Source organism: Stylophora pistillata, chromosome 1 (assembly GCF_964205215.1).
Source record: "Stylophora pistillata chromosome 1, jaStyPist1.2, whole genome shotgun sequence".
Taxonomy (NCBI): Eukaryota; Metazoa; Cnidaria; class Anthozoa; order Scleractinia; family Pocilloporidae; genus Stylophora; species Stylophora pistillata.
In genome coordinates, this window is record NC_142519.1 from 7,704,500 (window position 1) to 7,719,066 (window position 14,567).

At 38.8% G+C, this 14,567-nt stretch overlaps 1 protein-coding gene across 1 annotated transcript in view; it reads left to right on the plus strand.

The window, feature by feature from the left end:
* The first annotated feature begins 3,169 nt into the window (after nt 1-3,169).
* LOC148741089 (angiopoietin-related protein 7-like) overlaps nt 3,170-14,567 on the plus strand; it is a 56,503-nt gene continuing 45,105 nt past the window's right edge. Inside the window, exon 1 of the mRNA XM_088756956.1 lies at nt 3,170-3,365. Within this exon, the coding sequence (XP_088613082.1) occupies nt 3,170-3,365 (196 nt within the window). The remainder of the gene's footprint in view (nt 3,366-14,567) is intronic.

Here is a 14,567-nt window from a genome sequence, read left to right on the forward strand (position 1 = left end):
TTGATTGTGGTTCGTGGTCGATTGCCTTTCAAGAATAAAGATTCGTGCAAACAGTCAACTTTGGTTCGTCATTTCCATCAGTAAAATAGTCCCAAACACCTCGTTAACCGCGTTTTGGAGCGACACGCCCTTGAACTTGAGGATTTAGATTTTGGTCGCCGTAAACGCTACAGAGAGGGATGTAACTTTCCTATGAACCATGACACTATATCCTCAATTTCACTTCAAGTTTGATTGCCTAGTAGTTTTCCGCTCGTAAGGTACCCTAAAATTTTTCAAATGCTAATGAATCGTTCTCTACATAAATATTTGGGTATAATTAAGGTGGCATTATCACTGGAGAAAACTAGCATATCGTAATTGGAGTAACAGATCGAACACTTGCATTCATTTTGGAGTTTATGCGGTGGTACAAGTACTAAACAGCTCAGCGGGAACGCATAAAGTCTAGCCAGTAGTGTAAACGGGTGAATTAGGAGTTAAGTTTACATTTGGCGGGGAAGGGTGGGGGGGGAGGGGTAGAGTACCGCTGATGGCAATGATGAAAATCTGTCTACTTCAGCGTAGAACTTTCAGCCGAATTAGTTTTTTAAGATTCTTTGCATCCTCAAACGGGCTTCGTTGAAGCAAAATCAGGCAAAAGAAAAGAGCGTATCTATATCGTGCAGTTTAACTACGATAAAATTTTTAAACCGTTGCAGAAAAACAACGGTAGGGGTTAATTTCAAGGCCAATTTCGCACGTGAGGATTTAGCAGCCTGCGTAGTTCCTTCCCCTTTTGTCGAAAACACTTCGGGATTTACCTAAGTTATTTCAATTGAGTTTCACTTTTTACACGCCAATTTTCATCTCGAGTTTCCAGATGGGATTTGAACCCACGACCCTCCGTGATCTAGTCGGATGCTCTAACCACTGAGCTACAGGAGACTCTATGGTGAGCAAGGATCAATTAGTGGGTATTGACTGGAACCGCATCACGCGGCTACACAGCCAAACATCAGCTAGCGCATAGAAGCTCACTAACAGCATCACGCTGTCACATTAAAGCATCACATGCATTAAAGCATCACATGCAGCCAACCAGCCTCCAAATTGGGCATGTAAAGATGAAAATAGACAATTTGTGAAAATTGTTTATTTTCATCTTTAAATTTTCATCTCAGAACATATTTTTTGACAAAAAAATGCGAGTTTAGATACAAACCCAAAACTACTGTGAATTTTTTCGTTGTTTACAATCTGATTGAAAACCCGAGCCGTTGGCACAGTTAAAAGTCTTTGGTTGATTCATTTAACTCAATAATCTTATGTCAAACGAATATAGAGGGGTAACTTTCTGAAGAAACTGTGGTGCTGCGTCGGTGGGAGTAACCAGGGGACGAAAATATAATCGTTTTGCTTTTCAATATTCGTGGAATTGACTGCCGCGAATATCTAATTTTACTCAGTGAAAAAAAAATGAAACCTGCGGTCACAAATGATATATTTTGTCACAAATAATGCACATCTTTCGAGGCAGAAGAATTGTAATTGGAGGTTCGTTTTCAATTATAAGCAGGAAAAAATGTGAACAAAGATCGTCGCGTTACGACGCAAATTATAAAAATCAACGGCTAGACGCAAGTAATTGATAATGCCCTTTCAAAACATACATTTCACGGTGAAATGGAGTTGAGTTTTGCAGGAACATGCCGACTCGAATTTGGGTTTTACCTGTTGAAGAATAAACAAACAAACAGAACGAAACAAAAATAATAGCAACAACGACAACAACCAGTAACCGAAAATTCCTTTTAGAAGACTTCTGTTTCGATTGTCTGATAACCAGTGCCCGCGCAGAAACGCCGGAAGTGCCTTTTCTAAAGATAAACTACGACCGTGACCGTATTTTAAACTTGGTTTTTCCCCAGAAAGCCAAGTAATTTCCCAATACGCATTACATGAGAAAATATATACCTCTTATCTCCCCTTGCTTTTTGCAAGAGCTTAATAATGTTTTTTTTTTTTCCCACGTCCTTTCAGATGGAGTTGGCAATTACAATGCCAATTTGACGTCTTTTACATCGTATCTTGTTTGTTTTGGATCCGAAATTACACAATCGAGCTTGTTTAATCACGATTTTCTAATCATTTACGTACATCTTTGCCTATGTTATGTTTGTGTATCCTCTCAAGCTACACATTAAGTCTACAATAACCAGACTGCCAAATGTTACTCCTTCATCTTGTTCTTGTTCATGGCCTGCATGGTTCATGACTCTAAACCTGATATTATCGAAGAGACACATTCTGACCAATACTGTTTACTTTGTTGCCTCAACCAGCTTTCGAATGAGAACGTTTATACAACTTCCTCCTTAAGACTACTCGAGGCCTATCTTCCATTTGGTCATCATGTGGCCAAAGAGATGACACGGGTGGTGATTGAGTAAAGGAATAGATTTGTGATGATTTTAGAGGGCTGTTACGCTGTGAGTTTGCGCACTAAGTTCTTCTAGTTTGACAAATCAAATCGCTGTTGATCCCGAGAGTAATCTACTGTTGTCCGGTTTATAGCAATACACTGTGCGGATAATTCTTGCTCCGATCGTTTCCTGAGAGCTTCTCAAACATGATCTGATAACAAAAATGACAGCTGGCACCAACGTGACAGCCTTATTCCAAATAATCTTGAAGACCCAAGTAAAGTGTCAGTGATGAGACAGATGAAACGGAAAAAAAAAAAAAAAGAATCTGGAGCAACTCACAGGAAATCATGTGAGGAATACCATGTAAATAAAACAAAGAGGGAAGGGAGCAAATGTAATACACTTGATGCATTTGATACAACTGCTGGCAACAGACCATTTCCTAACTACATGTCTGTACCCTAGGTACCTGGTACAGGGTATGCTTAATAGATTGGGATACACTCTGCTCATATAGAGTTTAAGATCCCTCGATCTACCTGAAGGCGTGCTCGTGATTTCGCTGGTTCTGCAGACAATTTCTGTATGACAGTAGGATGGCTGCTTCCATTGCAGGTAAGAACCCCATTCCTCGCTGAATTATTTAATCTTATTACTGTCTGATTTTTTCATCCGTTCATTTATTAAATTTCTAGTCTGAAACTTTATTGAAACCGATCAGTGCAGCTTTTACTGGATTGGATCAAGCCTCACGCATCAGAATGACTTCTGTTTCCCTAAGTTCCACTTTACTGCTAGCGGTGCTTTTTATGAAGACAAATCTCTTTGCTTCGAAGCATGCAGCCGCGATGCCTTGCCATATCGACAAAGGAGGCTCCCTGAAAGAGATACAGGAAAAACTTGGACAGCTTCAAATGGTAGTAAAACTTTTAAAGGAAAACAAGAGAGCAGGGATATGTAAGTAAGATTATTTCTCTCGTGTGTAGTCAGGAGATTATTTTACACCTTTTTTCGCGGTTTTGTGTAAGATATTATGATTAATTTTGACTATTACATTTATAACACTTTTTTCGGAATGAAGTAAGGATATAGTATTCCACAGATTTCAGAAATTTTATCAGTATACCTGTTGAGGCCACAAGTGTAATAATTGGCCTCAAATGTAATAACTGCCTTCAAATGTAATAACAGTTGGCCTCTAATGTAATAACGGGCTCCAAATGTAATAACACTTGGCGTTAAATGTAATAACTGTCTTCAAATGTAATAACAGTTGGCCTCAAATGTAATAAGTGACGCAAAAGTCAGTAAACCATACGTTCTGCGATAACTCAGTCTGCAAACATATTTTGGGGCGTCACTAGGAAAAAACAGTTGTTTTGTTTTTTTTTTTTTTACTTTTTTTAATAAATAGATGGATGAGGACTAAACTTGGACTTAGTGATCAATTACTGAAAATAAGCAAGTTCATGTCATCAGTATTTGATGATGTCATCAGTCACGTGGCCGTCAGAAATTGAAATTTGGCATTTGTGATGATGTCAATAGTCAAGGAAAATTTTATACAGCTTGGCTATATCTGGCATATTGCAACCAAGCCGTTGAACAAAAAACTTAAACGCTCTAAATGATTAAACTTACCTTGCTGATTACCGCATGACATCTCTCCTTGGCGATTATGAAAATATGTATGATGCGTATCGACAAAAGACAAAAACTGACCTTAGTCTTGTGATTTATTGTCCAAACAAAATAGATCCTCTGAACCTGAGCTGCCGTGACAAGATAATTAATACACAGCAAAAGTAACCGAACTTATTGATAACGTAAAAAAAAAAAAAGCATGTGCGTCCTCTGTACCTAACTACAACAGTGAAATAGTGGAGTATGCTAGTTTTTCTGAGTCTTTGCATGCTTCCAGTGTATGCGCGTTATCAAGAACTATCCATGCGGTTGTGGCTCTAACTGAAGCCATGCCTAGTGCCATTTTGAAGATCGTAGTATTTGCTGCAGGCGTACAACAGCACCACTTCCTCTCCCTTTCAGCATTACGATTTTCCGCCCGCTGATAGCCGTACCGCGATCAAGGAGCTCTGGTATGTATACTCTGGGACAAGGCACATTATCAGCCGTTGATCTAAAGAATTTGTTCACACCTTTTAAGTTATCTTTCGTGAAAGGGAAGGTGCAAACGCTAGTTTGATAATTATCTCTAAAACATCTTTGTTCAAAAATTACTGATCTTGTGAATCATCTGTGCCTGGAACTCTACCTGCAATGGCGTTATCTGAGTCACGTCCTCCACAACATCGTCAGCAACATCAGCAACATTAGGTCTGTCGTCATCAGTTATGGCATCACCACCATCGTCCTCATCCTCCATGAAGTCATTACAGCCACCGATACTGTTTTGAACACCCGGGGTAAGACTGAAATAATGTTCTCCGCGATTTTCAGTGAAGTGGCCAAGATAGACGGTAGCGAGAGGGATGCTGGATGAGGGGTTAAATGTGTGATTAGCCCCAACAGCAAGAGAATGGAGAACATGAACGTCGACGTTATGCAGATTTTCTGCTGCATATAGAGTAAGCTAATCCCCAAACGTTTGGTTCTGCATCATGTATAAAAGGTAATCGTCTCAAGCTTCATATTCCAGAACCAGTTCTAATGACGGGAATCCATCATGATTGAGGGGATTACTTTCCAAGTATTCAACTTTCCCATCAGTCGAATTTTCAGGAGACTTTAAGATGCCAAGACCACTTGACTGATCTGTGCTAAAGCTGCAAATTGACAATTTCCATTTCCACGGGGATAGTACATAATTACAAATACTTCATCCTCTATTATATATTTTCCCGTAGTCTTCCTTTTCCATAGGGATAAGAAATTTAGCACAATGGTTTTCTTTTCGCTGTTTTGAAAGCTTTGCCACTCTTTGTTTGTTTTTGTCTTCTCGTAAGGTTAAACTCGTTAAATCACCAACTTCCAGCCACTTCTTCTTGTTTTTTTTTTTTTTTTTTTTTTTTCCGGTTTCGGAGGACGTTTACAACACTTTATATGGGTGCCTCTTTAAATTTCTCTTTTCAATGACCGCCACAGTAACGCAACGCTTCTTTTGAAGCCACCCTTTACCACAAAGGCGCACACACACTTCCTCGTTGACAGCATATTTTGAGGGTGGATTGGTTCTTGCGTACGCCTGTTTCATTCTCCTGTCACACCTTACTGTGGCGGTGTGAGTATCCTTTCTAACGACTGTACATGTTTTTGTCGGTGCTTTCTATCTGCATAGCTAGGGTTACACTTTCTCTTATTCTTAAGTAGTTCTTTTTCTATTCCTGGGGTCAATGTCCTATCAAGTGAATTACTTCTTCGAGCGAAGTAGACCTCAACAGGTGTCTAATATCCTAATACCTCTTTTGGGTCTTTATTTAGAATTGGCTGATAATTACTCAAATTTTCCGTCCAGTTAAAGCATTTTTTCCCATTTTTAAGAAGTCGTACTCTATTTTGATCGAAGTGACCTGTGGCTTCTCTCAACCTTCCCTTTTGATTGTGGATGAAAGCATCGACTGTATATTAGCTATATGTTGATGCGGCGTCATAGTCTTTTCACAGCGCCCTTAAATTCCCCGCACTGGTCACTTTGAATTACGCACGGTGGTCCGTGCTCTAAAAAACTATTTTCCAGTTCGTCAGAGGTAACCTTGCTACTCATTTCTCTGACTGCACGCAGCCAGACGCATCGACTAAAAACGTCCATTACCGATGATACATGCAGGTATGATTTGTCACTCAGAGACACTGTTCCACCCTTGTCCATTTTCATTAAATTCACCTGATGCCTTGTTTGAACATCTTGAGCATGAATGGGTTTGAGTGTAAATTGTTGAGAAATATAGCATTTTTTCTGTAGTGAAGGGTATCAGAGTTCAGGATGTTTTGAACTTTAGCGTTAGTCCCACAAACGTATGTCGCAAGTTGCTCACTAGCTTTCGTGCGCATGATCCTTTAGTGCGCTCAAATTAAATTCCCCTGCCACAAGTTTATCGACTTCAGAGAGTCGAAGCATTCGGCGTCCCCGGTAACAGAACACATCTTTACCTTTTTTCTTTTGGACGGTTATCTCTCCTTAAGCTTTTAGAAAATAGTCAATTATTAAAAAGAAATGAATTGTTTTGCTAATGTTTTATCAAATTTACTTATCCTTATAGACTAGAAACAAATTAATGACTTTCCTTTTTAATCGTGCGTGGATTAAAGAAGGAAGAATACTAATGCACAGGGTGAATCGAAATCTAATCTTTAAAGATTCTTTTTCCATTTTTTAACATAGAAAACAAATTCCTAGCACTATAAAATTGAAAGGGAATACATGGCGGGTGGGCGGTTTTCCAGTAATTTCAAGACGGATGGTTATATTTACTACTAAGTAATAGACGATTTGTATAGCCTCATCTAAATTAAGGGGGAGGGAGGGGTGGTGAGGAGAATTTGAGGCAGTTATGCAAATCCGAGATGCAGCCGAGGGTTTGCATAAAATTTGAGGGAATACTCCCAAAATGCTCAGAGAAACTATTTGTTCAACCTAAGTATTTTTTTATCTCCGTGAAATGGAAGTATCTTTCTTCGCCGTCACGGGTGGTTAATCTATTATTTTCATCTCCAAAGCTATCACGTAACGGCTATCGCGTTAAGCCGGACCAAAGATAAAAAATAAAAGAATAATTCGTTTTTGTACTTGAACCAAATGTGAACGAACTGAGCCAGTGAGGGAAACTAACAGATATTCTGATTTAACAAATAACCCGTTTTAAAACTACTTGAAAACCGCTCACCTTGATGTATTCCCTTTCATTTTTTAAGCTGCAAAGAAACATCTTCTTTGATAAGAATGAAAGAAAAACCTTCGAATTTTGTATTTTGACTCGCCCACGCGCATTATGAATAGTTACCCTTAGATCCCCTTACGGTCCTGAAAACGAAATAAATATTCACATTCTTTTCAAAACTTCAATGGTTCATTGAAACTATGCACCAAATTAAAAATATTTTCAGTTATGATATAAAATTGACAATCAGTAATTTGTCATTTTTAATTCCCAATTTTCAGTTTTTCTGCTTCAATTTCCTATTCCCCATTCGTCCTTTTACTGTTATCCGATAGACGTGGTTTGATCAATACGGCGGAAATATGTTTTTGTGACGTCACACTGGTCAGTGGTCATCAACTTTGGGCTGCCAAGCGCTTCGATGTGCTACTCGAGCGAGTTGGATGAAAATATCGGTTTTTTGCTTTGTTTTAAGTTGGAACATATACATAATACGTCTCATTTTTTGTGAGAATTGACTCTTTGACTGCTTTTTTAATACTCAAGCCACATCTTAACAAATAGCAGTACCAGAGAGTCATTTTGTTTGGAGTTGTGTGCTGTTTGCTGACGTTAGCTGACCGTCATTACGAAGTGTGATGGTGGCTCTTCGCTCGCCCACGCCTTCAGAATTGTCAAAAACAGCGATAGTTATCCAAACAATGTAGAAGATAGGTTATGCAAGATACTTCCCAGCTAGTCTGAAGACTGGTTGAATTTTTAAGTGTAATTAACATGAAGCGATACAGGTAATTATTGTGTTGTGAAATATTCACACTCACTTTGCGCCGACATGCGGTGCGTGTTCGTTTTATAAACCGATAAAGGCAGATAGTTTCGAAAGAAACTGTTTGGGGCTGCGTCGGTGGGAGTAACGAAATTCGGATATATCAACAAAATTGAAATGGTAAATTGGCCACCGTAACAATTACAAAAGCTGACGTTTTGAGCTTCGTTTCGAGTTTCGTTTTATAAACCATTCGATTGGATGAGAATTTTGCCTTTATAGACTCGGTTTTTCGCCATTTCACCTTTCTAAGTTTCTGTGCCTTTTAGAACGGATGAAATCTATTATTTGTGCCTGCCGTTCGTAATCAAAATATGAAAACATTTGTTCATTTCATATACTTGCAGTTTTATCAACAAGTTATCTCTGGTGAAGAGAAAAGAGTCCGTTTAAGCTCATATAATGGTGATATTTACGAAGGGAGTGGAAATCGAAAAAAAAAAAATGTTATTTGTTTGCTGCGCCAAGGCTCGACAAAGACTACTTAAGGCGATGCATTGGGAGCGTTGAAAATGTAATATTTGAGACCGTTCAACATGATCGCCTCATTAACACATTTTCTTGTATGAAGTCTTTGCGTTTGCTTGTACCTGTTACTACAACTGCTAACTTTAATTTCCCAAACAGCTGTATTTGTTTACCCGAAAGCGTTTTCAATGAAATCCACTGGTTTATTTCATTTGTTTTTTTATAACTCAGTTATTTGAAACTTTCACAGGCACATGAAAGTTTACCTAATATGTATTCCACCATGTGCATCACGTTAGCTTATGCAAATAATCAGGTACTCTTCTTCTTCCATTCATTTACCTTTTTTTAGATTCGCTTTGCTTTGCTTTACATAGTTTGTATGTGCTTAAGGAATCACACACATCCCATGCCCTGAACCACTGTAAGGAGTTAATTATGATCCTCATCAGTAATATTTCATCATATCCCCACAGAACATTGTTATGAAATATTCCTACTTGACTCATAACCATTTTTTTTTTTAAGACATCATAGATCCTGGTGGCAAAATATATGCATATTGGTCAAACTAGCCGAAAATTGCTTATTAACTACAACTAGCCTGCATACAACTGCTCCCCTCCTCTGTAATAAATTGGGAAAAGGACATCTGTGTGGTTCTGTCGTTGTTCACGTTCGGGAATATCCCTTCCCTGATATTTATTTGACTGGATGGGCACACCTGTGCACTGTTTAGCTTTTCAACTCTCTACGATGGCCAATTTACAATTTCAACTTTGTTGATATAACCAAAACACCTTTACACAGGCTAATTATAAGCTTTTGTTACTTCTCATGACTTAGTGTTGACTGGGAATTGATCATGACAGCTGACGTGATCTAATCAATTTTCTACTAAACATTTTTAACAAACAGGTTTCTCTTTAATTACTTTAATAATTTTCCTTTGATATTTTTAATTTGGAAGATTAATCACTTTAATCATTGTGTTCTTTGCTACCACCATCATCACCTCCATAAACACCAGGCAGGAGTTCTTTTTTCCACAACTCATACAGCTTCTGGATATAGGAAATCAAGTTTAGATGACGGTTGACTCATTGAAAGCTGTTGCAATACAAGAAAAGACAATACAGTGTTTTACTCACATAAATCAATTAAATTAAATTCTAAAAATTATTTTACTTTACAGTACTTTTGTTTATTAAAAATTTGTTTTCTTCTAGTACCAAGATGGTAATGTTACTTTGTGAATCAGGGAGCTAAATAAAGCAGAGGTATTCTGTTAGCTCAGTACATTTTATGTTGCAGGTGGCAGCAGGTTAGTAAAGAAAGAAATGAAATAATTAGAGAGGGAAAGGTAGCATAAAAAGAAGACATGCTTGTTGGGAAAGTAAACTATTTGCAGCTCTGAAAAACAGCAACAAAGGGGGAAGGTGAAAACCTTATTTATTATCATTAACTTGGACATTTTGTACTTAAAACATACCTCGGATTATTCTTCCTCTTTTTGAGGTCAGTTCTTGTACTTTGGAGGCTTCAATCCTACACATGTTACGGCAGTGTGTTCCAGTTTTATACGTAAAAAGAAAATTCGGTAATAATTAACGAATGGAGATAGGATAGCCGTGCTACTTACACGAGTACCAATGTTTTGTCTTCTCGACGGATCTGACCAAAATGCCGTTGACATGCCGATTTATATGGTTCAAGCCATTGCTTTACAAATCTGGTATGCAACGTCCTCGAATCACCGCCCAGCCATTCAGAAACCGCCTCATTTTTAGCCTTAGTGCATAAGCCCTTTTATAATCAAAACTTAGTTGCCACGGAGCCGCCGGCGAAAACAACAATTTCATATCGTGTACAGCTTCAGTTCGGCTTTGGCAAAATATATAATATAATTGAGCATAAGAACTATTCAAAAAGTGAGCCGTCTCAAGGCTCACTTTTTGAATAGTTGCAAAATTATTGCAGTATTCTTTCTAAGTTTTGCCGCTGTCGATTAGACTCATGGCGAAAACATTGTAAAAATTATCGGCATTTCATGGTTTCTTTAAGGTGTCCGCCTACCAGTAAAATACTGTATCGTGCCCAAAAAAAAAACGTATTTCCGCGGTGTTGGTTTGATCACGTAAAGCTTATTAAGTTTACTTGGAATATAGGATATCAGTTTGAGTAAATCAAATTCTCGATTTGTCCATTTTCGCAAAAAAACCTTTTTTTTCATTATCACGTAACTTGTGACGTCCACCTTATATATGTTCTGTTTGAGAGTTAATTTTGTTGTACTTTTTCGTCTGGAGCCATTTATTACGTTCGAGGCCAACTGTTATTACATTTGAGGCCAACTGTTAATACATTTGAGGTCAACTGTTATTACATTTGAGGCCAACTGTTATTACATTTGGAGCCAGTGATTACATTTGAGGCCTACTGTAATTACATTTGAAGCCATTTATTACATTTGAGGCTAATTATTACACTTGTGGCCTCAATAAGCCCTCTATCCCCCACCGAGATAGAATTACTGTACTCCTGACTTTTCCACGAAAAAAAGACGAAATTCACCTGTCTACGTAACTGACCAGACTTGATGCGTTCCCAGCCTTTGATAGCAATGCATCTGCGGACCTGTGTCACCTCATACACTCCAAAGATACAGCTGTCCTGATACTTCAATTACTATATTAAACTAGTTCTCTTTGGTGATAATGTAATCTTTTTTTATATAAAAAATGAAGGGTGCTTATGCTGGCGTGCAGAAAATTACGTGACCTTCAAACTAGAAAGCGAAATGGAGATAGATTATCATGGTTTTATAGGAATATCGCATCCCTCGTGGATATGCGACGATGAAGAATCACATTATTGAGAGAGTCCTGCGTGCAGAAATATAGGTGACCTTACCACTTCAAAAAGACATAAAAAGTAAAGCAGAAGTGGATAATGAAAGAAAAGAGACGACTACACCTTTTTCACATAACCTGTGTGGTGCTAAGGTACATTACATTTCATGACAGATGTCGATTGATAAGACATAACAAAAAAACAAACTTACAAGAAAACAAATACTAAAGGAGCTTAGCATACGAAGGAAATTGAGTCTCAGGCTTTAGGGGGAAGAAAAAAAGAAAATAACCTTTCACTTGTCCTCCATGTTCGATAGGAAAAATTCATCAATCGCAGATGTTTGTTGATAAGACATAAAAAACAACAAAAACAGAACAAAACAAAGAGAAAACAAAGGACCTTTGCGTTACTTTAAGGGGAGCAGAAACGGGACACTGGTTTTTTTTTTTTTTTCGGGATAACTAAGCAAGCGATGAAATCCACACAATGGGATATGCACGACAAAATTAATTCAAAATGTCGTATTCTTTGGATCTAGACATTATGAAAAGGATTGAATTAACATATACAAAACGTTAAGCAACCCTAGAAACTGAATTACGTTCTCCTTTTTGACTTTAGGTGGTTTCGGTGAGCATAAACGCACGAACTTGCAGAGGGAGTTTAATTCTATTTGTTGCATCACCACTTTTCGTATTTCATCGCGTTTTCTCCCCGCGACCCGTGTAGTAATCGTACGACACAAAGCAGAACTGGAATCGCCTCTTCTTACCAATCCACACTAAACATACCAGAGACACCTGTAAACGAGACAAATAACTGAGCTGTTGATCATGAGTTCATTATCCATATTTTCGAGGGAAGTCTCAGTTCAACTCAAATCACTCATGTAAGAAAAATTCAACAGTGCTACGCGAGCGGAGAAATTACCATCTAACTTTTCTTGGTTCAGTTAAAAGTTGCATCCTTTCGAATATTCGCTAGTAAGAAAAAATAAATTAAAGAAGCCTTACGCCACCTCCCAACTTTTAGGCGAGAGAAAAACAAAAAGACACTAAGTGAATGTCATCACCCTTTCAGAAGTATTTTCATTCAGACTCCTGGACGTTCCTAAATAATCAAAAAAAAAAAAAAAAAAACCGCTCACTACTCTCTAAAACACAAATGTGCGGATGCAAATGTATTAATTGCCTGGTGGTTAATATATGATGAAAATCTCGGATTGACATTGAGCAGTTTAATGCTATTATTGGCCAGTATTGTTGTTAACGGACGGTGGCGTGACCTGGTCGACTCAACTGTTTTTACGCGTCTCATAAAAACAGAGTTGCCTATTATAACAATAGTCAATCGATTTCGGGATAAATGGTGTCTAGCTAGTTAGATCTATCCAATATACTAAAGAAGTCGTCCTACCATTCCATAGAAGCCACAGTTTTTTGACTGAGATATCCTTAGTTTGAACTAGCGCCGCCTGCGAGGGACGACAAGAAGGGGAATACTCCCATATTTTTTGAGGGCCGCCCATTTAGGATTCTCGGGTCTCAGACATGGCATCGTTTGCATGGACTTTTAAAGGTGAGTAGCAAGTATAATCATTCTTAAATTTCCTCACTTACGTCTTTTTTTCGTTTGTCCTTACAAAGTTAAAAGCCTGGCTTGTACCCTTTGTCTCGACAGGACGCACGAGGCGGTTGGAAAGCAAAAAAGCCAGGGGAGCATGACTACAACCACAAGAACCAGTTGCAAATACAGGGAAGCAGGAAGTTAGATTGCCCCGCCCAGACACAAGTACGTGACGAGATGGTATATGAAGACTATGAAGTTGATGTGGCAGCGTGCAAAACCGAGAACAGCTTGCGATTCGCCAAAAAAAAAAAAAAAAACTTGCTGAAAAAATGAAGAAGGATCTACAGGATGGGGTACTAGGAAACTCTACTGTGTGCCATTACATGCGCATACCTCTTTCTTTGCTTCATAATGGACATCCAGTTGGCGAGACCGCAGGCATAAATCAAAACGTTGACCGGAGGATTATTTCCAAGATATTTGGGGTTGTTGGCAAGGGCATCACCAACGTCGGAGAAGTGAGGCGCTGCGTTTCAGATTACGTGGAGAAGGAACTTTTCCGCGGAGTTCCAGTAGAAAAGCGACCGCGCCTAAGTAACCGAAGATACCATTCAACAAAAGCTGATCTCCGAAATCACATTTCTAGAGCTATAGCAGCACAAAAAATACGGCAAGGACGGTCAAGAATCCTTACGTAAGGAGATCGAGGAGTGGTAAGAAAAATCGCCATGTACGAAGTTTTTCTTTAGGCCTCATAAAGCTAAGGAAAACAAGGACGGCGACGAAATAAAGGGGTCAGAGGAAAATCAGCCTCAACAAAACTTCCCATTTGTTCACCAGGAAGAATGGCAACAGCGTCTTCTACGGAGATATGGCTATGAGCTTGTATTTATGCACGCCACCTACAAGACAACAATGTATGCCATCCCCCTCTTCCTCGTTTGCGTAAGAACAAATGTTGATTACAAAGTGGCTGCTGAGTTAAAGACGGAGTATGAAGATCAGTGGTCGATCAGTGAAGCCCTTGTTATTTTAAAATCTTGGAATTCCCTATGGCAGCCTAATTACTTCATGGTGGACTTCTCCATAGTTGAAATAGGCGCAATTGAAGAGAATTTTCCGGGAGCGATTGCCTACATTTGTGATTTTCACAGGATGAGGGCGTTGCAAAGATGGGCGAGGAAGAGTAAGAATGGTTTAAATTCGTTGGAGCAGGAGGAGCTGTTGTCTTATTTGAAGCGTGCTGCAAATTTGTCCACACGCAACGCCTACGATTCCGCAGTTACTGCACTGAAGAACTTGTCTTTGTATAAAGACAAACAAAATGTCAAAAATTACGTCGACAATGGTTGGCTTTCTTGTTCTTTTCGTTGGGCAAACTGCATGGGAAAGCGACAAGTGCTCAACACTGTTGATACCAATAATGGAACAGAGGCACAAAATAAAACCTTCAAGTGCCAGTACCAGCCACTTTCACTGGATAAGTCTGTGTATGGTCTCTCTGGGATCTTAGTTGAGATCTACATCCCTGATTGCCATCAAAAGTATCTTCAGGGAAAGTGCAGCTGAGTAGCGCATACAGGAGATTCAACACAACAGTACCAT